The sequence below is a fragment of the Bidens hawaiensis genome, unplaced genomic scaffold (assembly GCF_021521415.1).
Source record: "Bidens hawaiensis isolate Kalapana, Puna unplaced genomic scaffold, B.hawaiensis_p1.1 tig00006636_1, whole genome shotgun sequence".
NCBI classification, from domain to species: Eukaryota; Viridiplantae; Streptophyta; class Magnoliopsida; order Asterales; family Asteraceae; genus Bidens; species Bidens hawaiensis.
In genome coordinates, this window is record NW_027491450.1 from 36711 (window position 1) to 52513 (window position 15803).

Sequence of the window (15803 nt, forward strand, 5' to 3'; positions counted from 1 at the left end):
TCACAAATTCTTGGTGCCGATACCGACCCCCTGATATATTCGGTTCGGTATCGGTTCAGCACTGGTACCGGTATTGAAGAAAAATTTGGAAAATACCGGTACCATACCGTACTGGTACCGAAACTCAAAACTTTGGTTCGGACTTTACCTCCTTTGCGGGTTCGGTCGCGGCCTTCTTGGCGGGTTCTTGATATCCTTCCTAGTTAAGGTTCCGACCTTAACGTGGTTCTCGGTAAGAGTAGCATCATGAAGGTTTTGCGGATTGCTACTCAAGACGGAGTCTTGGATTTGCATGGGCAACCCGACTATGTATTTATTAATGGCTCGAGAGAAGGGAGTAACCAAGTGGGGAACCAACAAACTAAGCTCATGGAAAGGTTATTGTGTGTGTCACTATCATCACTTTCTTGTTTAAGCACCCAAAATTCAGCTTCCAATCTTTGTATCTCGTGTTTCGGGCATAACTCTGTAAGCAAGACTTCCTTGAGATCATCCCACATCATAGCCATGATGACTTTGACTTCTCGGGAGTATTTCTCATTGTTCCACCAAGTAAAGGCTCTCAATTCGAATACACTCGAGGCATAGGTGGTTTTCTTGTCCTCAGGACATTGGCAATGGAAGAAAACGCTCTCCATACACTCAAACCATTGAAGGAGGATGGTAGCATCCTTCTCTCTGATAAACTTGGGATGGTTATCAGGGTGAATTGCTTATAGGAACAAGCAATAAGGTTTACAGTTGTGGTGGCAGCATTGATGGTTTGCATTTGCATCATGAGCTCAGGGAGCATGGTAGCCATCTCTTTGGCGAAGTAGGAAACCATCTTCTTCTTAGAGTACTTCTTGTTCCTTGCGGTACGAACGTAGCGACCTGAAGACATTCTATGAGCATAAAATATGAAATTTTATGAGATAAGAAGATTCATGAGGTTTTAATGGAAATTAAATAAAATATTAAAATAATTCAAGTTTGGTCACTATTTTGATGTTCTGGTTGTGATTGAGGTTGAGGTTGGAAAATTTAAAACATTCTTAAATATGAAAAAAAAATTATGTTTATTGGATTTTAATAATCTCTATTTAATGGTATTGGCTGATAATAATTTCTATTCATTTTATCACCACCAGCAGTCCCAAATTTAAAAGAGTTGGTCTCCGATGGTCCCCCGTTAAAAAGGACTTAACGTCGTTATACTTTTTTCCGAATTTCAAGCTAATGTTTTAGGGCTTTTGATGGGAACGAGAATACAAGTCGAATAATGAAAAACTTAGTTCGAAATGATGCTCCAAAATGACGAAACAATGCTTCAATCCGAGTCTTTGAACTTACAATGAACAAAAATTAAGCCGTTTGGGTTAACGTTTCGAGCTAAGTTTTACACCAATTCAAAAAACTTCAAATATTAGTTTGAAATTCGGTAAAAAGTGTAATGCCGTTAATTCCTTTTTAACGGGGGACCATTGGATTAAAAATTTGGGACCATCGGTGGCTATAAAATGAATAGAGATTATTATCGGCCAATACCATTAAATAAGGATTATTAAAATCCAATAAACCAAAAAATTAAAGTAAAAAAAAATATCGGATAATTGAAACATCCATGGTGGTCCATGGATTTCATGTTTTGATCACAATGAAATTTAAAATAACTGAAAATAAATGGTTGGATTTTTCATAAGCCACCATGTTTATTCAACAAAATAATCAAAATTAAAAATAAAATCAGGATTTGGGTGTTGGGTTGTCCTCAAACCACCATGTATATCCAACAAAACAATCAAAAATTGAGATGAGGGGGTTGAAGTGAACAATTTGAGTATTTCCGGAATCACCTTTATACTTTACTCGTTCATTCAACAAAATAATAATGATTAAACCAAGTTTAACTATGTATCACCATGAATTCTGTTATAAACAAGGGTTGCAGTTATCTTTATTTAAGATAACCATTAGACTACTTAAAGTTTTGAAGTATGTGGCACGTTTTCGCTTTGGCCTATAAGTTCAAATACTATGTTCGGATTTAAACCCCATGAAAGGAATAGTATCTTTCCTTTAATTCTTGGAATTGTGTTGCCAAGGTCCGAATCATAGTATTCTCCCTCTTTTAGTTACTATGAAAACTCATCACACCTTCCCATACTTTTAGGAAGAATGGAAAATAAAAATTGAGAGAATTCTTAAGGAATTTCCCAAATAAATACAACTAGGGTTAAAAAATAATTTTGGGGTTGAGACATAGTCTGAGAGTTGTGTGTGTGTGCGCGCGCGCGTACAATTATAAAAAACAAATAATTAGGGAAGCTATGAGCAATCAAATATATAAACAATTAGGGTAATTCATAAGCATGTATGCAGGGGCGAATGTTACCGAGGGCCCGGGTGGCCGAGCCCTCCGTGTTTTTTTCCACAGTTGTGTAAATTTACATGTTTTCGCTCCAAAATTTTTTTACGTAGTGTAAATTTACCCGTTTTGACTTAAAATTTGACCCCCCCCCCCCCCCGATGAACTCGTCCAAGCTTCGCCACTGCATGTATGGGACCCATAAGCATGCTACTAAGTCATTTCTCTAACCACATATCTTATAGCCTTCGGATATGATATTAATTTGTCACACCCCAACCTACGACGGAAATACCAGATGCAACTGATTGCAAAGTGACTCACAAGACACTATTAATAATAAAGTGACATTATCTGATTATTAAATTCAAATGATCAATGTGCATCACAAAATCTCAAATTGAAACATTATCCGAATAAATAAAATTCAAACCAAAATCATGATAACTATTAGTTTGTTGATATCTTAAAGGTAATCAACTACTTATTTGTCTTCACTTAACTGGTTTAAATACCTCAAACATGTATGAAAATAAATTTGATCAACACAAGGCTGTTGGCAAATACACAATTTAATATATATAATAAATAAATTCTCATGCAGCTACATAATCACAACAATTAACTTGCAAAAATAACAAATAAAAATTCGTTCATCATGGCACTAAGTCAAACTATTAAGGCGGCGTAAGATCTTACTAATATTGAAATAATAAATTGCTTCATAAGTACACATTAATTATACTATGCATGTATAGTATACTGTAACATAACATAACATAAAATAACATAACATAATGTAATGCAAGGAAACAAAATGATTAGGGGAGATGAACACTTACGTTAAAGCTGCAAGGTCTCAAGTTTGAATATGATTTTAATGAAATTTACTGTAGTGGGCTTTCGGGTGATAGGGTTTTATACGTTTGTATGCGTGTGTATATAAACACATACATGTATGTAGTATGCTGTATGCATAAGAGAGAAAATCATAGAAAGAAAGGATGAGAATCGCACAACAAACTTTGACTCTATTTATGTTGATTGTCATCATTTCATCTGGTTATATCTATTTTCTTTTATTTGTTTATTTATGGTATTTCATCTGATATTTTGCTTATTTGAATTATTTGTTAAGGGATGTGGCTCGAAACAATGGCGCTGATTTTCTACTGCAGGAGGGGTTCTTATTGTTTCCCAACTAGTGATTGTGGCTTTTGTATTGCTTTAGGCGGAGCCTGTGATGCTGACTGTTGGCATGATCAAGATCTTGTAAAGGGACATAATTTAGATGGAATTTCCAATCGTTTATAAGGCCTTTTGTGATATTTATGTCCAAATTTTATAATAAGAAATGCTGCTTCTTTTTTGAAGTATACCAGATGAATGCAATATTTACTTCTTTAATAATTAGATGTTGTTTTGCACTTAGCATATATAAGCACTACTACAAAATTCGACTTCTTGGACGATGTAAATAAAATGGCCTTTAAGGCGGTTTTTCGACTGCTTTGGCTGCTGCAAAAACAGAGTTTTTTTTTTCCCGACGATCTATAAAAGTGCTCCAAATATGGTTAAAACCGTAATAACAAAGCCGATAAAAAAAACAGTCTACATCTCCGGATTCAGGTGGTGGTGGTTGCAGGTTGTGATGGTCAGGTGGCGGTCGTGGTTGCAGTGGTTCAGGTGGTGGCTGATGCGTAGTGGTAGCCGATTTTTTGGGTGGTGTAAGGCTGATCGAAATGAATGGGGAGGTAGAGGTTGGTGGAGAAGATGATGGTGGGCCCTACATATATTTTCTATTCTTTTGTCTTTTAGCATTTTAGTTATTGAACACTCAATTGAAATACTTAATGACCATCTATGTTATGGAGTATCCGAGTGCACTATATATCTGGACCACCCAAGTCGTTTTTTTAGAGTTGAGAACTAAACCTTATATGTTGTTTTTAGAGTTGAGAACTAAACTTAACACTTCAGTTTATCAGTAGATCTTTGATTTGACCGAAACTTCTATGATTTTGTAGCTTTATATATTGAGATTTAAATAAAACATAACTTTAAATTGAGAAATAAAATAATTGAAAATCCCTATATATTGAAGTTTTGAAAAATTAACTTTTAGTATAGAAATAAACTAAAGTTACACAAATAAGAGAATACTTTAAACCTTAATTAAGGGGGTGTTTGGGATTCCATATTTTACCTTCTTATAATTTTTTATTAAGTTAATAAGTTATAAAAGTGTAACTTACTAACCTTTCTCTCTCACATTAAAAGCAATCATAAACATCTTATTTCTTTTCAAAAAGTTAATAAGATATAAGTTGGTGAAAATAAATAATCCCAAACACCTCCCTAAGTTTAACAATACAACTTCTAGTGGTCTTTTCAGTTATTAAGTAAATAACAAAATTAAAAGAAAAAACATCATTTTGTTTGGTTTACAAAAAGAAAGAAGTTGATCGAGATTCAAATTGGGAAAATGGTTGAATTTGTTAGAGGTATGAAAGGAAATCTTTCTAAACTTTAATCTATCTTCTATTTACAAAGGAAAATTGGAAATAAATTATCCCATCTTTTGTGTATTGGCTGATAATAATCTCACCTTTAAAATTCACTAGCAACGGTCCCACCTTTTAACTATTTTGTCTCACTGGTGCTCCGTTGAAAAATACTTAACGTCGTTATGTTTTTTCTTTGGTTTCAAACCGATGTTTTAGGGCTTTTGATCGGAAGAACGATATGAGTCGACTGATGTAAAACTTATCTCGAAACGGTGATTCAAATGGCTTGATTTTTGTTAACTGGAAATTCAAGCACCCGAATTGAAACATTGTTTCGTCGTTTGGATCACCATTCTGAGATAAGTTTTACATCAGTCGATTCGTATCCTTCTTCCGATCAAAAGCCCTAAAACATCGTTTTGAAACTAGGAAAAACTTAACGACGTTAAGTATTTTTTTAACAATGGACCATTGTGACAACAATAGTTGAAAGGTGGGACCATTTGTAGTGATTTTTAAATATGAGATTATTATCGGCCAATACACAAAAGATGAGATTATTTATTTCCAATTTTCCATTTACAAATCTAAATATAAAATAATCTATTTTTATAAACAATTACACTTTTTATTTGAAATCTTCTTAAACAATACAAATATTATCTTTATAAGAGAAAACTTTATACATAAAATATCATTACAAAAACATTCTGTTTGGTTTACAAAAACAGAAAATCTTTCTCAACTTTATTCTACTTTCTATTATGGTTGTAAAAACCCGCCAGATGCTAATTAATCTTCGACTAATCACTAAACGGAACCTCACCAACCAATGTGTATACACACATACGAATATGCGCAAACAAAGAGGTGTGTATATATATAAGAAACTCTATATAAATCCTAAATTCCCAATTAATCCTGATTAATGCTAGTCCTTTACTTCACCGCCCAAGTATCACCTATTGATTTTTACAACCACCTTTCTATGTACAAATCCATGCACAAAATCATCTATTTTTTTTAAAGAAACACACTCCATTTTAATTTGATTTCCAATCATTAATCTACACACATGAATACTACTAATATATCTTGTTAAAAAAAATTTACAAAAAGATTTTACACAACCTCACGTGACCGGCGCGTGAGTTTCGATGTGGATAAATATAAATCATATCCACGTGCTCTGTTTTCTGTACTTCTATTTTGTCTCTATCTGCACCTGCAAATCTTATCCACCACCGATTCCTCTGTTTTTTTTTCCTATTAATATTATAATCCAACAAAACAACACAATACTCATTAATGGAAAACAATAATACTAATAATAATAATCACTCTCCACCGCCGCCGTCATTCGCTGCTCAATTGTTCGGCGATAGTGACTCTCAGCAGCCGTCCGCCGCCGGAATATTCTCATCAATTTTCCCGCCACCGTCTCCGGTATTACAGTTTCAGTTATTATTATTAGCTAATTGTTGGAATTGAAATTGGATTATGGGTTTTATTGATTTTAATTTTGTGGGTTTTGAATCTTGTTGTGATTAGGGTTAATTATTGGATGATTTGATTTGGGTTTTGAAAATTGAGCTAAACCCTTATTGGGTTATTGGTTTCTTGAACCCTAAAACTGAATTAACTGTTTTTATTGGGAAATTTTTATGATTTGTGATCGTTGGGGTGTTTGGGATTTTGGGTATTAATTGGTTTGATAAAAAAAATGTTTTTTACATGTATGTTTGGGATTTGAAAAGAATCTTGAATTGTTGACAGTTGATGGGATCTGCACAAAAAGAGAGTTCACAGAGTCAGGTGTGGACTGCCACTCATGGAGCTTCAGGTTGGTAGCTTAGATTTCATTTTATTATGTATAAATATATCATATTTACTAATTTTATAGTGAATAAAATAAAATCTTTTATAACAATCTGTTGAATAAAATTAGAGAGCCTTACGAGTTTAAATTAAATAACTAACGGTAATATTACCGTAGAGTAGCGTTTATTTTAGAACCAATAATATGTTGAGAAATTTGGAGACCACAAAATGCAATTGTACATGTTGCTTGCTTTGAATGTGATTTGTAAGATGGTTACGTAACTGCTAACTTTCTCTCCCAACTACTTTATTATATTCAACGCAAAGTAGTTGGAGAGCGAACGGTTACATAACCGTCATATTACATTCGAATCTAGCATATTACTTTCAAATCACTATGCGCACGTGCATTATGCAGTTATTACATTCAAACTGTTATAAGTGATTGATTTTATTTGAAGTACTAATTTTTTGAACGGTAAATATGGCATCGTGAAATTTAGAAGGATATATACGAAGTTTTGAACTTAAAAACGCAATTAACGTTTTTTAAATATATATTTTGAGCAGCCGAGAATGTAGTTAAGAACAGCGCGAGTGCAAATAGTAGTGTAATGAACGTAGAGAAGAGGTCAATCTTTCAAGAACGAGTCGTGCCGTCTCCCCTGAGTTCATCTTTATACTATGGTGGACAAGAAGACATGTATGTTTGTTCTTCAAGTGGCCCGGTTTCGCAGCCATATTCTAAAGTGAGTAAAATCTTCATTGAAAAGTTGAAATTACTGTTTTTGTTGCGAAATTTATAAATTTTTGATTTTATTTTTTGATGATTTGACAAGAATCTTGAATTGTTGACAGTTGATGGGATCTGCACAAAAAGAGAGCTCACAGAGCCAGGTTTGGACTGCCACTCATGGAACTTCAGGTTGGTGGTTAATATTCCATAATATATTATAATTACAAATTTTGTACCGAATAAAATAAAATCAGTTACTTATAGCACTTTACTGAATAAAAGAAGAGAACCTTATGTGTTGGGATTATTAATATAGGGGCTTATAATTTCAGAACCAATAATATGTTAACTGCGAGAATCGCATAATGCATAATGTACTTGTACATGGTAATGTGTATATACAGAAAAGATCTAGTAGAAACACTAGCTACTGTAGAAATGGTGAGAATAAATCTAAGACGTCCATTTTTCTAATATAACATCACCTAATAGTTATATATAATATCACGATGTGTATTTTGATGGCATAAAATGAATTACATTTAACAACACGTAATAGTTATATATAATAGCAAGATGTGTATTTTGCTAGCAACACATAATAACAACACAGAAAGTGTACCGTGTTGTTTTATTAAAATAGAAAGTGTTTGTTTTAGTTTTCTTTTAAATAGCAACACATTTTTTTAATATTGATTGTGCATTAGTTAAATAACACAAATTTATATTTATATGATGTTAGATGCCAAATATATCAAATTAATACGGGTTGATGGTGCGATTCTTGCAGTGAGCTTTGATTATATATCAATATAAATTAATTAATTGTGTAGTGCGATTGAGATGCCTTTATTTAGTAAATCAACAAAATGCCTAATTTGCCCCTAAAACTGTTAAGTTACCTATTTAATTGTATTTGATGAGGTGTTATTATTAATAACCCTTGATTAGAGAAATGGACGTCTTAGATTTAATCTCACCATTTCTACAATAGCTAGTGTTTCTACCAATCTTTACTCTCTTAACTAAAGTGTACATAATAATAGAGTTTATCACTTTATCTTAACCTATATGGATTAATATAGAATATAGCTCCTACGATTCGAACTATTTAATTTGACATTTTGAAAATCAAATATAGATAAAAGGAAATATATACGATCAAAAAAAGAAACACTGAATGCAAGAATATAGGACTTGGCCAAAATTGCTGAAATATTAAATGGACAATTGTGCCCTTTTCTTATAATGTGTTGACTGCCACGTGTCAAGTTTTTATTAATAATAACACCTCATCAAATACAATTAAATAGGTAACTTAATAGTATTATGGGCAAATTAGGCATTTTGTTTGATCTATTAAATGCAGGCATCTAAATCGCACCACACAATTAATTAATATTATATCGATATATAATCAAAGCTCACCGCAATAATCGCACCATCAACCCTTATTAATTTGATATATTTGACATCTACCATCATATAAATATAAATTTGTGTTATTTAATTAATGCACAATCAATATTAAGAAAATGTGTTGCTATTTAAAAGAAAACTAAAACGAACAATTTTATTTTAATAAAACAACGCATACACTTTCTGTGTTGTTACTATGTGTTGCTAGCAAAATACACATCTTGCTATTATATATAACCATTAGGTGTTGTTATATGCATTTCTTTTTATGCCATCAAAATACACATCGGGATATTATATATAAATTTTAGGTGTTGTTATATGTAGTTCTTTTTATGCCCTTTTCTTATAATGTGTTGACTGCCATAATGGACAATTGTGCCCTTTTCTTATAACGTGTTGACTGCCATGTGTCAAGTTTTTATTGGTTTTCATGTTTTCTACAAAATACTTGTTTTCTATTTGATCCTACCTCTGTGTATATAAGACGGTTGCATAACTGTTCACTTTCTCTTGTCAAGTACTTTTATTATATTTTATACACTTTGGAAAGTGGATGCAGTAGGATAAAAGTAGTTGGAGAGAGAAAACGAGCATTACGTAACCGTCTAGTGTATACAAGTGCGTATGTAGTTCTCAACATATCACTGGTTCTGAAATTAACATGGTGCCCTATTGCTGCAGAAACAGTTAGAACTAATTTCAATTTAAGTACTAGTGCTTGAAACACTAAGTATGAAATTGTGAAATTTAGAAAGATATATATATATATATATATATAGTGTATACCAGTGATGCATGCAGTTAGTTCTCAATATATTATTGGTTTTGAAATTAACATGTTGCCCTATTGCTGAAGAAAAAGTTAGAACTAATTTCAATTTAAGTACTGGTGCTTGAAACACTAAGTATGAAATTGTGAAATTTATATATATATATATATATGTATGTATGTATGTATGTATATGTATATGAAATTTTGAACTTTCAGGGCATATATTGTTAAGTTAAATATGTTCTTTAAATATATTTTGGTTAGCTGAGAACGTAGTTAAGAACAGTGCTAGTGTAAATAGTGGTGTGATGAGCATGGAGAGGAGGTCAATCTTTCAAGAGCGAGTTGTACCGACTCCCCTTAGTTCATCTTTATACTATGGTGGACAAGAAGACATGTATGTTTGTTCTTCAAGTGGCCCGGTTACACAACCATATTCTAAAGTGAGTAAAATCTTCATTTGGATATTATTACAAAGCTCCTTTGTAGCAATTAAGATTTTGATGACATTGAGGTTTTGTTTTGTGTTTTTAGTACAAGAAAGTGGACGGGAAAGATGATCCTAATCATTTGCACAGTGCTTCTCGAGGAAATTGGTGGGAAGGTTAGCTTTGACAGCTCGTTATTATTATATGTTACGTTTCGCTTCTTGTTATCAATGTTATTGTTGTGACGACTCGTTATAGTTATTGTTTTTATTACTTATTAATGTTACATGTCCGTTTAATGATGTTAACGTTTTCTTTTGGATGCAGGGTCGCTTTATTATTAAGACCGCCACTTTTTAGGCAACTACATGAATTATCCAGCTATTAACTAAGGTATGAATTTTGAGGTGGGTTGAAACGGGCCGGGCTGGATTGACCTGAACACTTTTGTCTAAAATTTAATAAGAAGTTCTAAATAAATTTTTTACTAATAAAATTACAGAAATATATGCACTTATTTTTTAGTAGAACGATATTACAGCTTTGCCCCGTTCAACCATTTTCATTTTAAACATGAGAACCAAACTGACCCGCTTACTCAAACGGGTCAGTTCTCTTATTGTCATGCAAACAGGTCAACAATCACATCTTCATTTTCTACACACGTTTAAAGCGAAGCCGTATCTTTTTTTTTTCTTTCTGCAGGAAATTCGTGGATTCTTAGCTTGAAGTTTTTGTTGATATATGAAATATATCTGCAGTATTTTCTTTTCTTTTTTATTTTTATTTTTATTTTCCTTTCAGTGCATATCAGACTTTGTGACTTTTGGTATATGGTTTTCAAGGTTTTTATATAATAAATAAAAGCTTTGATGCTATGCATCTTTGCAGAATAAATGATAAAATCCCAGTGTCATATTGCAAATGTTACAGGTCAAACGGGCCAAAACTCACTTAATTTTACATGTTTGACCAAAGTTGGCCCGTTATTCAATCCGCATAATTTGCAGCCTCTAGTTATGTGCCTGGTGTTTCGTCTTTGAACTCGTTGGCTCGTTGAGGAGTCAAACAGGCCAAAAACAAGAAATTTGTTTTACTGTAAGTACTAAAGATCGGCTTGCAAAAGGCTTGAATCCAGCCGCGCTTAAATAAGCTCGAGCCTAAATATAAGCTTTTCGTAATAAATGAGTCTGACTCGAAGCTTTACTTATGAAAGTTATAACTACAAACACATGAATATCGTAACTAAAATGTACATAAAGAATGACTACAAATACATATAAACTAATTCAGAAATACAAACGAGCCGAGCCGAGCCTGATCAGTTCTGAGATCGATCTCTCGTAAGTTAAATTAGCCAAGCTCGAGCCTAGTCTAATACTTGCAATAATCTTGATTCTTTTCACCATTTGAAATGCATAAAAACAGTCTTTCATATGCAGCTGCCATTTTAGTTGCAGTAAAAAGCTTTAAACCTCTTTCTCTAGCCACCTTACCTTTCTTCTCCAAAACCACTCTTCCATCCTTCCAGACTTCATAAAGACCGCTCTTAAGCGAGTCAACGGTCGGTGAAAACGTATATCCGTATTCCTTCCCGACAATCACCGAGCCCATTATGCTAGCGAGCTTTGTAGCCATCAACGGCTTCCCTGAAAGAACTGCTTCCAACAATGTATGATCTAAACCTTGAGCCCGAAGCGTCGGGTTCACAAAAACGTCGATCGCGTTATAGAATCCCGCGAGTTGGTCTGTTTGTAGCGGGCCTAAAACGAATAAGTTAGGTCCGAGATCCTTGTATCTAGCGCCCCACGGCCCGTCTCCGGCTACTAAAACCGCCACGGATTCGTTAAATGTTGAGTTTTCGGTGAATATTTGCTTTAACGCTTCGAATATTAACGGGTGTCCTTTATCTTTAACTAACCTACCTGCCATCCCAATGATCAACGTTTTTGATATTGGGATACCAAAGTTTGACCGAAAGGTTTGGCCTTTTTCGTTGTCGGGCTTGAAAACGTCTTCGTCTACGCCGTTGAGTATAATGTGAACTCGATTATCCGGGATCATGTAGATTCTTTTTAATATATCGCCGACGTGATCGCTTGTAGCAACGTGGTGCGCGTAGTTTTGGAAGAATCTAATCTCTTCGACAACTTTTACGCCGCGCTCGGTCAACCAGTTTGGTTGACTTTCATTTGGTGCGCGTAACTGTTCTTGAATTATATCCGAATGTATGGACTCGTACGCAATCCCATGCCAAGAAACCGCCAAGTTTGGAACATTTTTCGACCGCGTGTGCCTCAAACTTACGCTCTCGGTATGAACCACATCAAACGGGCCTCGGGTCGAGTTTTCGGCTTCGAATTGTTTCCAAACAGTAGCTTGGTCTAAATAACCCGCACCCGTGGGTTTCGAGAGATGGAAATGTAAATTCCCAAAAGGATATTTTGGTAAAGAAAAGTTAGAAGAGGAAGATGTGAAGACATGAAGCTTGTGCCCGCGTTTAGCCAAAGCAAGGTGGAGAGTCAACGCGTGTCGCTCGAGCCCGCCAGCGTGCCGCCCGTCGGGCCATTTCTTGACAAAAAGTGCGATTTTAAGTTTCTTTCGCGGCCGGTCAGGAGAGAATGAAAGATGGTTCCATGCTAGTGGGAATGTTAGAAGGTCGACCGAGCGGTTCAGGCCCGACCCTGAGCCTGGGCCTGTTTCCATTCCCGACTCCATCCTCGGTCCGTGAAAGTAGACCGAGAAAGAGGAGTGGGACCAGTAGAGTAAGGAAATGGAATAGAGAACCGAGAGGAGGACTAGCGCGGTACATAAACCGCGAAAGCATGACACCATGGATAGAGGTTTTGTTTTAAAGGGATCAAGATCTAAGTATGGTGGTTGTTTTGTTTTAAAGATCTTGGGTGGGTATAAATGATATTATTGCACATGGAAGTGAAGCAGATCTTAAGTTACGGATGCAAGTTTTGGTTGACCAACAAGGATTAAAGTACGAATAAGTCGTTATAATGTCACTAGTAATATATAATATAAGATAATCATTTAAATATTCTTTTGATCAACTTGCATAAAGTTATATTATTAAGATACAATACTTGAAAGCTTAAAAATACAACGCCGTTGCCGGGGATCGAACCCGGGTCACCCGCGTGACAGGCGGGAATACTTACCACTATACTACAACGACTTGATGTTTTTATAAATTTATTTAAGTCCAATGATAGAATACTTAACTGAAGAAATTTGTTTTCTTTGATGGTTTTATAACTATCAATGCAGGTGCATGTTGTCAGGAAATATCATTGATTACTAATAATCTTTTCTTCTTTTTTAAAGGCCAAAATTATTTTAAAAAAATGTAAAAGCGGGAGGAACTTGCAAGTACACCCAAGCCTACACGGTAGAAAGAAAAACCACAAAACTGAAAGGGGGTCGTGTACAGATACAAATGTTACAGCTTACAAATTAAAGTGAAAAAAGCATTTTACTGTGTTTGAAATTAATTTTAAATATGGATCACGACTTATTTAAATTATAGAGAAGTAATAAGATATCATAAAAGTTATGGGGTTGTCAGGTTGGTGGTCGTTGACAAAGACAAAATCTTTAAAATATTGCGTTGAGAGGGTTGAGAGGTATTGTGTTCAAGTCCCTTAACTAACAAGAATTAAAAAAATAAAAAGAAATTCACCTTTAAAAATATTTTGATTTTCACAAACTAAATATTATGTTACTCCGATAACCGCTTGTAAACTTGTTTTGTGTTTAAACTTTAGAGATCACATCTCATTATGACCATACTAACTATTGTTATGTTCTACTGAATCATCGGTGTTACAAAGCTCTAAAGCCTTGCACAAAGATTTAAACGCTCATTAGACCGTATAATACTTATTTTCTCAATCTGTATTATCTTACCCAACTTAAATCAAGTAGAATGTGTGTTGAAGAAATTTTCGAATGCACGGTTAATAAATCTTTGAATGCTAGATTTAAACTTTCTGGTCTCTCTTATAGTTGTTAATGGCTTATCTCATAATACTTAAAAAAACTATATCAATCATAAGATTTTTTTTTTTTAATTTGAATATCATAAGATTTCTTGAATATTTTCACGATTGTATAATATAAAGTTTCAAATAATAATAACTCGGTGGTAAAAATACATTTGGTTTATTGTAAATGTTTTGATGCCTAATTATTATCACATGCTTGCCAAATTGACTTAAGTCAGAGTTTAATTAATATAACATGAATTATTTCATTGATTAGTTATACTTTAAAAAACAAAAAAAGAAGAAGAGTTTCAACATCTCTTACCATAGCATTTCAAATATACCAATCACAAAAGTTCTAATAGACGATTTGACTCTTCATCAAAATCATGGCCTATTCTTGATGTCCTGGGGGACCAGGACATCCACGAACACAGATTCCTTTCATACAAGCACAAAACCCGCAACCTTTGCAAAGTGGGTAACAATCAGAATTTCGGTTGCAGTATGGTAGAGCATTAGGTTCAGCCGCCATTGTTTCTAGCCACATCCCTTCACAAATGATTTGAATAACCAAAATGTTAGATAAAATACAATCAGACATTGAATTTTAACTAGAATAAAAGAAAAAAAAATATCTAACCAGATGAAATGATAGCAATCAACATGAATAAAACCAAAGTTTGTTGTGTATTCTTCATCTTTTTTCAATGGTTTTTTTCTCTTAGGAATTCTACATACATTATGCACATATATATACTCAGACAAACATACAAATCATTGATTACTCATGTGATAATTAATAAAGTGTTATTATATTATATCATATCATATCATATGGGTTTGGATCATAATACAAATTATGAGAATCAAGTAGAGTAATTATATATACAAATAGAGTAATTATATAATTACTCTATTTGTATATATAATTACTCTACTTGATTCTCGTAATTAGCATATTAATTTCATTTGTACGTTAATTTTTCATATATCATATCATATCATATCATATTATATTACTATGTTAGACACCCGTGTATTACATGGGTTAGATAATGAAAACTATATAGTTGATAAATCTCTAAATACTTTATATGACTAAAATTGCATATAATCCTAAAAACTAAAAAGCTATTGTTCACAAATATCTAGAAATACAAATAAGTTGCAAAGTATTATATATAAAAATAAATTGATGAAGCATGCACAAGTCATATGTTACACTATGAGAAGGGTGAAATATGCACAAATTGATGAAACATGCACAAGTCATATGTTACACTATGCAGTCAATCTCGGTGGTAGCTCGGTGGTATCTCGGTTATCGGTACTTATGTGAAATATCGGTCAGAATATCAATACAGATAATATTGGCGATATTGACCAATATTTCACCGATATTGACCGATATTTCAACGATATTTGACCGATATTTTCGATATCAGCATTTTAAGTCTTAATTTTCAACTTCTAGTGTTTAATGTTGGTGTTTCAAGTATTAATTAGTTCCTATTTGCTACAATTGTTAGTGTTTCAAAAGGTTAATTTGTTAATAGGAGGAGAATATACTGAATTGTTAGTGTTAAAATGTTATATATATAAATTTTGCATGATATTAAAATTACCGATATCCCACCGATATCTCACCGCGATAACCGATATCTCAGATATCGGTCCTCGGCCGATATCCGATATTTTTTCGCATTAACTGCTTAGGTCATATGTTACACTGTGAGAAGGGCGAATCGCTCATTTGACCAATCAAAATCAAT

The 15803-nt window shown here is 33.5% G+C and overlaps 2 protein-coding genes and 1 non-coding gene across 3 annotated transcripts; 1 reads left to right on the forward strand and 2 right to left on the reverse strand.

The window, feature by feature from the left end:
• The first annotated feature begins 6162 nt into the window (after nt 1-6162).
• On the forward strand, nt 6163-10465 carry LOC143633272 (uncharacterized). The gene is made up of 7 exons (XM_077101606.1): nt 6163-6300; nt 6631-6697; nt 7246-7424; nt 7534-7600; nt 9870-10048; nt 10140-10209; nt 10361-10465. The coding sequence occupies exons 1-7, from the start codon at nt 6163-6165 to the stop codon at nt 10375-10377; spliced, it is 717 nt and encodes a 238-aa protein (XP_076957721.1). The 3' UTR covers nt 10378-10465.
• Nucleotides 10466-11407: 942 nt separating this feature from the next.
• Nucleotides 11408-12877, reverse strand: LOC143633259 (uncharacterized). Its single transcript, XM_077101597.1, has one exon. The coding sequence runs from the start codon at nt 12866-12868 to the stop codon at nt 11408-11410; it is 1461 nt and encodes a 486-aa protein (XP_076957712.1). The 5' UTR covers nt 12869-12877.
• A 271-nt stretch (nt 12878-13148) lies between these two features.
• On the reverse strand, nt 13149-13220 carry TRNAD-GUC (transfer RNA aspartic acid (anticodon GUC)). The gene has a single exon. It is a non-coding gene; the product is annotated as a tRNA-Asp (tRNA).
• Between the last annotated feature and the right edge of the window lie 2583 nt (nt 13221-15803).

Excerpts from the sequence above, each read along its gene's own strand:
- LOC143633272 (XM_077101606.1), top strand. The coding sequence starts at position 6,163 with ATGGAAAACAATAATACTAATAATAATAATCACTCTCCACCGCCGCCG. Across the intron at positions 7,601-9,869 it reads TGCCACTCATGGAACTTCAG|CTGAGAACGTAGTTAAGAAC; the intron begins GTTGGTGGTTAA and ends TATTTTGGTTAG. Across the intron at positions 10,049-10,139 it reads TTACACAACCATATTCTAAA|TACAAGAAAGTGGACGGGAA; the intron begins GTGAGTAAAATC and ends TTGTGTTTTTAG.
- LOC143633259 (XM_077101597.1), bottom strand. The coding sequence starts at position 12,868 with ATGGTGTCATGCTTTCGCGGTTTATGTACCGCGCTAGTCCTCCTCTCG.